Genomic DNA, 12,309 nt, shown 5'->3' with positions numbered 1-12,309 from the left:
GTGAGGCTGATGGGCCGATAGGTATCCACATGAAGTGGGTTTTTACCGGGTTTGAGCACCGGAATGATGGCGCTCTCCCGCCATTGTGATGGAAGGACGTCACCGCACCAGATCCGGTTGAAGATGACAAGGATACGTCGCTTGTAGTCAGATGAGAGATGTTTGATCATCTGGCTGTGGATCCGATCAGGCCCAGAGTTAGTTTTTTCTTCTAACTCGCTGCGAAAGAGACAACTACTGCTGTCCCTTGTTTGTGTACCTAACGCTCATTACAGTCACAGCCATGTTAATTGCAGTGTGTTACAAGAGGAAAAAAAAATTTATGAACAAATTTATTCAGTAACTAATACATAAAAAACAATTATTACATAAAATGTAAAGTTTTGACTCTTCAATCTTGTTCATAGTTCTCTGTTTTCATATCATTCAGTCCCAGTTCTTCATTCTGCTCAAATGATCTTTCGTAGTAAGTTATTTTAAGCCCGTGGTCTTCGCCACAATCATCTGTTAGGTTCTGAAACATCAGTGATTGTCAAATTAGTTTTCATTTTTCTGCCACATATCAGTAAGCACTAAGACAAAATAATGTTATGTATGGTATATTTTACTTGCTTGATAACATTTCTTATGGAAATGTGATTGAAGCAGAACCGGCACATACAAAAATTTAGAAATAGCCAAATCTTGAACTGTGAGACCTTTCAAAAATTCATCATTAGAATAAAGGACGAAGAAAACTCACTCCAAGCATTGAATAAGGAGAAAAAAGGGATGCAGAGAATCTGAAGAAAGGAAAAGTAAATTAATCTGTTCAAATTCGCTCACAATGTCTATGACTGATATGATTCTTCCTATTATCTGGTTAGTTTTACTTTTTTATGTTTATCTATTTATAATTTAGTGTTACTTTTATCATAGTTACTTCTTTGTCAGCGTTCTGACATGATCTCCATTTCTTAATTGTACTGGTAATTTTTTCCATGACTTCATTCTCTTTTTTATCTGAATCTTTGCTAATATCTCACATTTCTACCTTTTTGTCTGCCATGTCCCTAACTACTGGCCACTTCCAGCACTTATCAAACATTACATTCTCATTCTGAACCGCATTCCACAGTACATTTGTTCCAGTCTTAAGCATTTTAACACCACTGCTAATTTGCATTTTTATATTGTATTTCTCCAGTCATTCCTTTTCTTTGGCATTATCTCCTGAATGTGCAAACTTTCAAAACACAATTCTTCAAAAAAATGGTTCAAACGGTTCTGAGCACTATGGGACTTAACATCTGAGGTCATCAGTTCCCCAGAACGTAGAACTACTTAAACCTAACTAACCTAAGAAAATCACACACATCCATGCCTGAGGCAGGATTTAAACTTGCGACCGGAGTGGTCACTCGGTTCCAGACTGAAGCGCCTAGAACTGCTCGGCCACACCTGCCGGCAAAGTACCATTCTTCACCCTCCGCAAAACTCATTTCCAATTCCAAATCACAGTAACAAATTCTCACCCTATACTGTGGGTTCTTTATCAGCACTTATCATCCAGTTTCCATACCAATCACATTTCGCCCCTCAAACATCTCCCACTTTCCCCACTGCCTGTAACTACCAAACTAAACTACATTAAACTGAAATTCAATAGCAGACAGGCAAAAAAAAGAGCAACAAGAAAATTCAATTTCTCACACTAGTGTCCTAATAGTAAAGGTTTCTACACTTTTGAAGGAAGTTCCTCTCCAGGTTTACAATGTTCTAAAGTAAAAGTGCTTTAATATTTTAAATCAACTGTAATAAACCTTTTTATGTGATCCACTAATAACTGAAAGGTTCTGATTCAATACAGCACTGAAATCTTCTTAAGAGACATTCTAACTACAAGTTAAATATATAAGCTAACTGGGTGCAAAAGCAAATTTAATATAAAGCTTCTCTTGGGTTTTGGAGCTTTTAGATACTGAAATTTCAAGTACGCTAAAATAGTTTAATATTTCAATTTTTGCTCCACAAATATGCAGAAATGGTAGCTCACTCTATGTAACTAGTAATGAAATGACCATGGTAAACCATGCCCATTTGGTAATATTCCAAGACTTTAGTATACATAACATCCATCCTCCTCAAAGTATTGCCAACTCCCAGAATACCTGTCAGTCAAGATACTGCACCACATCTGTCCACATCTTCACAGTTTCCTATCATGAATCTCTTTTCTATTATAACATGGGAACTTTGGAAACTGACATTGTTATCGTAGTGCATGAGCTTCATACCTGAATATAACTGTTTCCAGCAGGATCGTCTAGAACCAAAGTAGCAGATTCTTTGCAGTTTAGCACACAGTCGAGTCGGGCAAGAAAAGCAGAGAGCTTCTCTGAGGTTTCAGGAGTCACACTGTCGCCAAACATTGCACCGCGTTCAGCCAGCTGCTCCTTCATTGCGACAAGTATCCCTTCCACAGTCGTGAAGCGACCTCCCAATGCCGCCGGGCCCACATCAACGTCAAGCTCTGGCAAGATTAAAGAACACGTTTCTGACTGTGGAACAAAAAAAGAAATTATCGGATAAATACAGAAACACCATTATGACATTTTGTATGCTAGGGTGGTAGGATGCTGCTAAACTATTTCATTTCTTACAGTCAGTGCACATAACGTCTTATAATTGGGAGCTCCACAGTTCCATAGTACTGTACCAATAAAAACAGAAGAGCTGCACTTGCTGTGATCATTTTCATGACATGCCCGTGATGTTATCTATATAGCCAAAGTAAATCGGGGAAGATCAGTTTGGATTCCGCAGAAATGTTGGAACACGTGAGGCAATACTGAACCTACGACTTATCTTATAAAATAGATTAAGGAAAGGCAAACCTAGAGCGAAAGGCTATTTACAATTTGTACAGAAACCAGATGGCAGTTATAAGTGTCGAGGGACATGAAAGGGAAGCAGTGGTTGGGAAGGGAGTGAGACAGGGTTGTAGCCTCTCCCCGACGTTATTCAATCTGTATATTGAGCAAGCAGTAAAGGAAACAAAAGAAAAGTTCGGAGTAGGTATCGAAATCCATGGAGAAGAAATAAAAACGTTGAGGTTCGCCGATGACATTGTAATTCTGTCAGAGACAGCAAAGGACTTGGAAGAGCAGTTGAACGGAATGGACAGTGTCTTGAAAGGAGGGTGTAAGATGAACATTAACAAAAGCAAAACAAGGATAATGGAATGTAGTTGAATTAAGTCGGGTGATGCTGAGGGAATTAGATTAGGAAATGAGACGCTTAAAGTAGTAAATGAGTATTGCTATTTGGGGAGCAAAATAACTGATGATGGTCGAAATAGAGAGGATATAAAATGTGGACTGGCAATGGCAAGGAAAGCGTTTCTGAAGAAGAGAAATTTGTTAACATCGAGTATAGATTTAAGTGTCAGGAAGTCATTTCTGAAAGTATTTGTATGGAGTGTAGCCATGTATGGAAGTGGAAAATGGACGATAAATAGTTTGGACAAGAAGAGAATAGAAGCTTTTGAAATGTGGTGCTACAGAAGAATGCTGAAGATTAGATGGGTAGATCACATAACTAATGAGGAGGTTTTGTATAGAATTGGGGAGAAGAGGAGTTTGTGGCAGAACTTGACAAGAAGAAGGGACCGGTTGGTAGGACATGTTCTGAGGCATCAAGGGATCACAAATTTAGCATTGGAGGGCAGCATGGAGGGTAAAAATCGTAGAGGTAGACCAAGAGATGAATACACTAAGCAGATTCAGAAGGATGTAGGTTGCAGTAAGTACTGGGAGATGAAGAAGCTTGCACAGGATAGAGTAGCATGAGAAGCTGCATCAAACCAGTCTAAGGACTGAAGACAACAACAAATAAAATAAATCATTTTATTAAGACAGAATTACTGACGGCACACATTAGAGACTGTGCAAGACACAGAACAACCACAGAATGGCAGCAACTGGATAGAGATTGTAGAAGGGTGATGGACCACGGATGATCAGTATTTGTTTTCAGTTTCAAAATGGAAACTGGTACGGCATCACGAGGTCTGGCTCTTCGGTGAGGAAAATAAGGTGCAGCTGAAGTATGGCAATTCACAGAAGGTTATAGAGTCTGTTCAGGTAGGAGTTAGTGGATTATCACAACTCAAAAGTGATACAATAAGTGAGATATCAGTTTAGACTTATGGTATTCAGCAACAAGTTGTCATATAAACTTGAGGCACACCATCATGACAGACTGTCAAGCACATTATGCGTAACTTTGTGGGTGACTTATGATCATTGCAGCATGTGACAGATAAAGATGTCAATGCTGGGAATGACGACAAAATTTGGCACAGAAACAGCTAAGTAAAAAAGCTGTGCTATTTATGCATTTATTTATATACAAACGAAAACTTCGGAATTTCCTTTAAGAGAAACAATGTTTGAACAATTTGTGCGACAATTTGGTTTTCTACATACACATACTTCACTTATTTGTGTGCCAATTTGGTATTCTGCACTCACATTCTGTTTGCAGTGTTCATGCAAAATCTTTTCGACTGTTATTAAATGTTTGTACAGTGATATATTGCGAAATTTCGAACATTAGTGAGTGCCACAATAAACACCACCTGTTATCGACAATTGTAGACCTAAATTTATTTGTGATCTTTCTTTCAGAAGAGAAGGCCTATACTTGTTCAGACAGTAGTTCTCTAATTTAATTGTATAAGTACGTGAGAAATAAGTCATTTTTGAGACTTTTCGGACACTTACGAAAACATATTTTTGTTTAAAAAACTAAATTTTTGAAAGTTACCAGTACAAGAGTTTTTGAATAACTTTATTTCACAGCAAATCAACATTTGTGACTCACAGTTGCTTCCAAAGAATGGATCACACTCAAATTCATTACATATCAACTCAAACAAACATGCATTTTTGAGAATTTTTGGACATCATCATTGTCCTGTGCATAATCTAATTTCTAGTAAATCAGCATTTGTGATTTACTTACTGTAGCAGACATTCTAATTAAAATATGGTGTTACATATAGTTTTCCCTTAAAAAAGGAGTACATATTTTCTACATTTAACTGTAAATTAACTGCATTTTCTTGTTAGCTAATAACTATAACCAACCTCAAAAAGTTTTAGGAACTTAGTAATTTTTAGCACAGGTTTTTCTGTTGCCTTATCAGAAATCTTGTTTTGTGTATTTGTTACAATTCTGATAGGGAATTAGTAATTTTTTCGGCTTGACAAATGTAAAAAATAATCAGCAGGTTTAAAGTTACGTGTTCACTGTCCTGCACCAGCCAAAATGCAGCCCCACTGTGAATGCTGTTCTCTAACACGGGATGAGTTGACTGAAGTTTGAAAGCAGTTGGAAATTACCTCGGCTACTGTCAAATGATTGGCACCTGCTGGCAAATCAGTGTGTCGGAAGAGCTCCCGAGAGTCGTGTACCAGTGGTACCAGTACCGAAGGTATCTAAAGTACTATCCTCTCCTGTGGAACCCATCTCCTCCGCAGGAAGTACAGGACCTCTCTTTACTCATCGACTTGACTGTGAGTGGCGTGTCAATGGTAGATCTAGGAGTACTGTACAGGGTGGGTGGGGATCAGGGATGATGCAGGGTGTTGTACTGATCCCCCAAACCGACAAGGTCTGTCACTGAAACTGAAACTGAGCCAGTGGGACTCACTTCACTTGTTTTGGGAAACATGTTTTCTCTGGTGTCAGGAGGCCAACGCAAAAGGATATAGGTCTATTAATTCTCAGCAGTTCAAATGCACAGTGAATGATGGTACCCATTAGGGAACCGAAGACGACTATCCGCCTTCCCCACAACTGCCATTACATGCTTGTCCCACTTCATATCGCTCTGCAGTGTTACGCCCAAATATTTAATCGACGTGACTGTGTCAAGCGCTACACTACTAATGGAGTATTCAAACATTACACAATTCTTTTTCCTATTCATCTGCATTAATTTACATTTATCTATATTTAGAGCTAGCTGCCATTCTTTACTAAAGTACAAATTTTGAAAAAAGAAAAAAAAAGTTAACCAAACCCAAAAGTGGGGACTTCACTTTAATTTGCCAAAAGTGTGTGAGAAGAAAGGAAAGTAAGAAATCTGATTCAGAAGCTAAGAAATAGTCATGTCAACATAAAGCCTTCACATTGGGATCAATGGAGTCTCGAGACGAGATAGTCAGAGGAGTAGGAGTAGGAGTAGTAGTAGTAGTAGTAGTCTGGGAGGAAAAAAGAGAAAAATTCTGCAACAACTCAGAGCACACAAATCCGCAAAATAGTCATGGCTCCTCTGGCAGTTCAGTGTATGCTGTAACCTTCACTACAAAGACATTTCATTGATTGTAACTACAAAGAATAATGTGCAGTATGTCAAGCCAAAATGAATATTATCTTAATATAATGAATAAAAATTATGCAAGACAATTACCTTTAGCAAATCTCTAGTGAGGTCTTTGGGTGAAGAAATAGTTACTTCTATACGAACACCTTTTGGTTCAATAGCACTTCCTGATTTCACTTCGTTGGTGCGATGCCCACAGCTTTCACAATTTGTGGCCATTATGATGACCTCCTTAAAATGAGGAATTTATGATTTTTGTTAAGGAGATATCAAAGCCTTTTAGCCAAAAGTATACCTGTGAAATTCAAAACTCTCTTCAAATTTCTCACCTATTGAAACCATGGTTCCACAATATAAGATAGAGCACATTCTGTGGCACCTTGAGCACTTAATATATGTTTACCAAAGGCAATTAACATACTGATGTTTCAGGACAATGTTAATAATGAGCTTACGTGAGTCCCACCAGCAAAATAAATTATTGTTGTTGTTGATGTTGTTGTTGTCTTCACTCCAGAGACTGGTTTGATGCAGTTCTCCATGCTACTCTATCCTGTGCAAGCCTCTTCATCTCCCAGTACCTACTGCAACCTACATCCTTCTGAATCTGTATAGTGTATTCATCTCTTGGTCTCCCTCTACGATTTTTACCCTCCACACTGCCCTCCAATGCTAAATTTGTGATCCCTTGATGCCTCAGAACATGTCCTACCAACCGGTCCCTTATTCTTGTCAAGTATCTGAAGATCTGATTGACTGAAGATCTGAAGTCATGTTAGCAAGTGATTTGATTGGTGATACCAATGAACAACATGGTACAGTAATGGACTACTTCTACTGCTGTGACACACTGCTGCAATGATTCTTGTTCTTAGCCTAAATCTTGGTAGAGGCTATACATTTAACTTTTAAAGATTCTGCACAGAATACCAGAAGGTTTTTGAATGAACATTCTTGAAGAATTAGAAACTATATGTATACGAGAAAATATCCACAATAAATATTAAACAAACACACAAAATGCTAACACAAGTACTATCTCAAAAATTTCATTGAACTTTTAGAAAATGAAAATGGATAAATTGGAAGTAACATAAGCAACAAATAAAGACAATCATAAAAAATTCCAGTTAATAAAATAATATCGCTGTTCATTTGCACAATCTTTGTAAATATATAGCGTTGTAAGAGTGGAACTATCAAACTGCTCTCATGTGGTAATTAACATTTTATTTTCAACATTGTTACATCATTTACCATCTTATTAAAGCAGTAACAAAGCAGTAACAATTATAAAAGAGTCCACATAATGTGGACATCACATAATCTAGATCTGAGTATAATACAGGTGTTTTAATATAAATGACATTGGTATGCATACCTGTTCTCACCAAAATTGTAATTGCAGGTACTTGAAAACAGCAATAAAGCCGAAACAGTCTGTCATAAATAAAGATTACTTATTATAAGCAGCTATTTGGTGAATCTACTCTAATAATCGTGTCATTAACAGAAATATATTATGCTGCTGGCCCTAAAGACGAAAAATTGTTGACAATATCAACTAGAAAGAGAGAGATAATTACTGAAGAAAATGGCAGGCCCTAAAAGAGATGGTCAGAGATGGCTATGAAGACCTAGGGTTGGTTCAAATGGCTCTGAGCACTATGGGACTCAACATCTGAGGTCATCAGTCCCCTAGAACTTAGAACTACTTAAACCTAACTAACATAAGGACATCACACACATCCATGCCCGAGGCAGGATTCGAACGCACGACCGCTACGGTAGCGCCTAGAACCGCTCGGCCACACCGGCCGGCGAAGATCTAGGGAATAACTGTACTGGAACATGACATCAGGAGCAATCGGACTGGAAAGGGCAAGGTTTGCATGACATGTAATACAGACAGAATGGTGAAAAGAGTATGGGAAGCAACAGCAAGCACAGGAAACAATTTGGTTGCTTTGGTAAGTGCTGGAGATCAAGGTGATAGAAAAGTACACACCAACCAATAAGCTGGTGACTGACAACAGAGAAGGATACAGGAAAGGTATAGTGTGTCGCCAGTGGAACAGACACAATAAGCGGAAACTAAAGATGTCAGAATACTGGTGAAAGAGCAGTAGAGAAAAGATGAACATGCTCTGAGAAAATGTAATCTGTGGTGTCACCGCCAGACACCACACTTGCTAGGTGGTAGCCTTTAAATCGGCGGCGGTCCGTTAGTATACGTCGGACCCGCGTGTCGCCACTATCAGTGATTGCAGACCAAGCGCCACCACACGGCAGGTCTAGAGAGACTTCCTAGCACTCGCCCCAAGTGTACAGCCGACTTTGCTAGCGATGGTTCACTGTCTACATACGCTCTCATTTGCCGAGACGACAGTTTAGCATAGCCTTCAACTACGTCATTTGCTACGACCTAGCAAGGCGCCATATTCAGTTACTATGAATGTATTCTGAACAGATAATATTGTGAATCATGCACCATCAAGAGTGACGTTCATCATTAATGGATTAAAGTTAAGTATCAAACTAAGTACGCCCACCTTCTGAATGCTAATTCCTTGTCATGTTCCAGACCTCACGTCATTATAGTCCCTCCCTCCTCACGCCAGCCTGCGTTAGCTAAAACACGTGCATTTCGGCCTCCTCTAGTAACACGGTGTTGACTCTTCAGCCAACACAACATAATCCATGAGAGCTGACCTGTAGTTCCACAGAGGGCGCAATGCAAGAGGAAGAAGAAGAAGAAGAAGAAGAAGAAGAAGAAGAAGTGTTTTCCCAGCAATGTTTGGTTTTTCTGTTCGATTAATTAACTAAACTGACTGTAAATGGTTACATATTCTCTCTAACAGTACAACATAACAGAAGTTGGATGAAATTTTGTGTATATATTTGGTTTCGCAGCTCTATGTAAAGGTTTTTAACTACCGCTACCAGTCACAAACTTTGTTAACTAATGTATTATTTATTTATTGTGCGGCATGTTTCGAGGGTATAGCTCATCATCAGGCTATATGGCAATACAAAAACAATTTCACAATAGGATCATGCAGATGTTAAACAGTCTTTTCATAAATGCTGTGGCTATCCTGTGGCAGAAGAATAAACCTAGTAAGAGGTGATGTCACTTTGTAGGCTGGACTGATGTTCGCATGGAAATCTTTTGTAACAGTCGCTCACTTTGTTCTAATGGCGTGGCAGTCTCGTTGTGACGAGATGGAGTGTTTCCACTTCTGTGGTTCTCTTGGCTTTCTTAATCACTGTTCACAAATTTTCAAAAATGTACCAGTAACTTGGAAATATAATCACAAAAACAAATCTGTAGTGCACTGGGCAAGATAGCTGGTTTCGATTTGACGATTGATCTGTCAATCTATGTCATGTCGGATGTTTACAATGTCTTCTGCACGTCTCGTTATCATACCACAGATGTAGGTTGGCAAAATACATAACAAATTGAGCACGTGTTACAATATTATTGTACAAATGATGATATAAGAACAATTTATTTTAAACATTTCTAAGCTATTGCTAAGCTAAGCTATTGTCAAATGAATGTGATGTTATGTATCTTTTATTCTAAGAGTACTTTAGTTAAATTGGAAAAGAAATGTGGATTTTTGAAGTCTGTCATTTCATTCAGCATCTCGTTATTCCCCATGTGGCCAGGGATTAATATTTCCATTTCTTCCAATATGCCTATTTTCCAGCTCTTTTCTAAATTATTATTATGTTGTTGTTGTTGTTGTTGTTGTTGTGGTCTTCAGTCCTGCGACTGGTTTGATGCAGCTCTCCATGCTACTCTATCCAGTGCAAGCTGCTTCTGATCCCTTGATGCCTCAGAACTTGTCCTACCAATCGATCCCTTCTTCTAGTCAAGTTGTATCACAAACTCCTCCCCAATTCTATTCAATACCTCCTCATTGGTTATGTGATCTACCCACCTAATCTTCAGCATTCTTCTGTAGCACCACATTTCAAAAGCTTCTATTCTCTTCTTGTCCCAACTATTTATCGTCCATGTTTCACTTCCATACATTGCTACACTCCATACAGATACTTTCAGAAAAGACTTCCTGACACTTAAATCTATACTCGATGTTAATAAATTTCTCTTCTTCAGAAACGCTTTCCTTGCCATTGCCAATCTACATTTTATATCCTCTCTACTTCGACCATCATCAGTTATTTAGCTCCCCAAATAGCAATACTCATTTACTACTTTAAGCGTCTCATTTCCTAATCTAATTTCCTCAGCATCACCCGACTTAATTCAACTACATTCCATTATCCTTGTTTTGCTTTTGTATATGTTCATCTTACACCCTCCTTTCAAGACACTGTCCATTCCGTTCAACTGCTCTTCCAAGTCCTTTGCTGTTTCTGACAGAATTACAATGTCATCGGCGAACCTCAACGTTTTTATTTCTTCTCCATGGATTTTAATACCTACTCCGAACTTTTCTTTTGTTTCCTTTACTGCTTGCTCAATATACAGACTGAATAACATCGGGGAGAGGCTACAACCCAGTCTCACTCCCTTCCCAACCACTGCTTCCCTTTCATGTCCCTCGACTCTTATAATTGCCATCTGGTTTCTGTACAAATTGTAAACAGCCTTTCGCTCCCTGTATTTTACCCCTGCCACCTTCAGAATTTGAAAGAGAGTATTCCAGTCAACATTGTCAAAAGCTTTCTCTAAGTCTACAAATGCTAGAAATGTACGTTTGCCTTTCCTTAATCTTTCTTCTAAGATAAGTCGTAGGGTCAGTATTGCCTCATGTGTTCCAACATTTCTACGGAATCCAAACTGATCGTCCCCGAGGTCGGCTTCTACCAGTTTTTCCATTCCACTGTAAAGAATTCACTTTAGTATTTTGCAGCTGTGACTTATTAAACTGATAGTTCAGTAATTTTCACGTCTGTCAACACCTGCTTTCTCTGGGATTGGAATTATTATATTCTTCTGAAGTCTGAGGGAGTTTTGCCTGTCTCATACATCTTGCTCACCAGATGGTAGAGTTTTGTCAGGACTGGAGCTCCGAAGGCTGTCAGTAGTTCTAATGGAATGTTGTCTACTCCTGGGGCCTTGTTCCGACTTAGGTCTTTCAGTGCTTTGTCAAACTCTTCACGCAGTATCATATCTCCCATTACATCTACATCCTCTTCCATTTCCATAATATTGTCCTCAAGAACATCGCCCCTGTATAGACCCTCTATATACTCCTTCCACCTTTATGCTTTCCCTTCTTTGCTTAGAACTGGGTTTCCATCTGAGCTCTTGGTATTCATACAAGTGGTTCTCTTTTCTCCAAAGGTCTCTCTAATTTTCCTGTAGGCAGTATCTATCTTGCCCCTCGTGAAATAACCCTTTCCCCCATTCCTGTCAAAGGTGGCGTCCTCTTTCATTTCTTAGCCCCAATCCATATTCACCTACTATGTTTCCTTCTCTTCCTTTTCCTACTGTCGAATTCCAGTCACCCATGACTATTAAATTTTCATCTCCCTTCACTACCTGAATAATTTCTTTTATCTCATCATACATTTCATCAATTTCTTCATCACCTGCAGAGCTAGTTGGCATATAATCTTGTACTACTGTAGTAGGCGTTGGCTTCGTGTCTATCTTGGCCACAATAATGCGTTCACTATGCTGTTTGTAGTAGCTTACCCGCACTCCTAATTTTTATTCATTATTAGACCTACTCCTGCATTACCCCTATTTGATTTTGTATTTATAACCCTGTATTCACCTGACCAAAAGTCTTGTTCCTCCTCCATCGAACTTCACTAATTCCCAATGTATCTAACTTTAACCTATCCATTTCCCTTTTTAAATTTTCTAACCTAACTGCCCGATTAAGGGATATGACATTTCACGCTCCGATGTAGTATGTTGAGATCGTGGTCTATTGCAACAATGTGTA

The 12,309-nt window shown here is 38.7% G+C and overlaps 1 protein-coding gene across 2 annotated transcripts in view; it reads right to left on the bottom strand.

The window, feature by feature from the left end:
• Window positions 1-314: 314 nt before the first annotated feature.
• LOC126460637 (zinc finger protein ZPR1) overlaps window positions 315-12,309 on the bottom strand; it is a 66,012-nt gene continuing 54,017 nt past the window's right edge. For both annotated transcript variants that reach the window (XM_050095930.1, XM_050095931.1), the window contains 3 exons: window positions 6,461-6,621; window positions 2,277-2,540; window positions 315-514 (listed from right to left, as the gene is read on the bottom strand). In XM_050095930.1, coding sequence (XP_049951887.1) covers window positions 392-514; window positions 2,277-2,540; window positions 6,461-6,621 — 548 coding nt within the window. In that variant the 3' untranslated portion in view covers window positions 315-391. The remainder of the gene's footprint in view (window positions 515-2,276; window positions 2,541-6,460; window positions 6,622-12,309) is intronic.

Source organism: Schistocerca serialis, chromosome 1 (assembly GCF_023864345.2).
Source record: "Schistocerca serialis cubense isolate TAMUIC-IGC-003099 chromosome 1, iqSchSeri2.2, whole genome shotgun sequence".
Taxonomy (NCBI): domain Eukaryota; kingdom Metazoa; phylum Arthropoda; class Insecta; order Orthoptera; family Acrididae; genus Schistocerca; species Schistocerca serialis.
The sequence above is the reverse complement of the archived record's forward strand: the minus strand, read 5'-3'. Positions and strand labels throughout refer to the sequence as shown.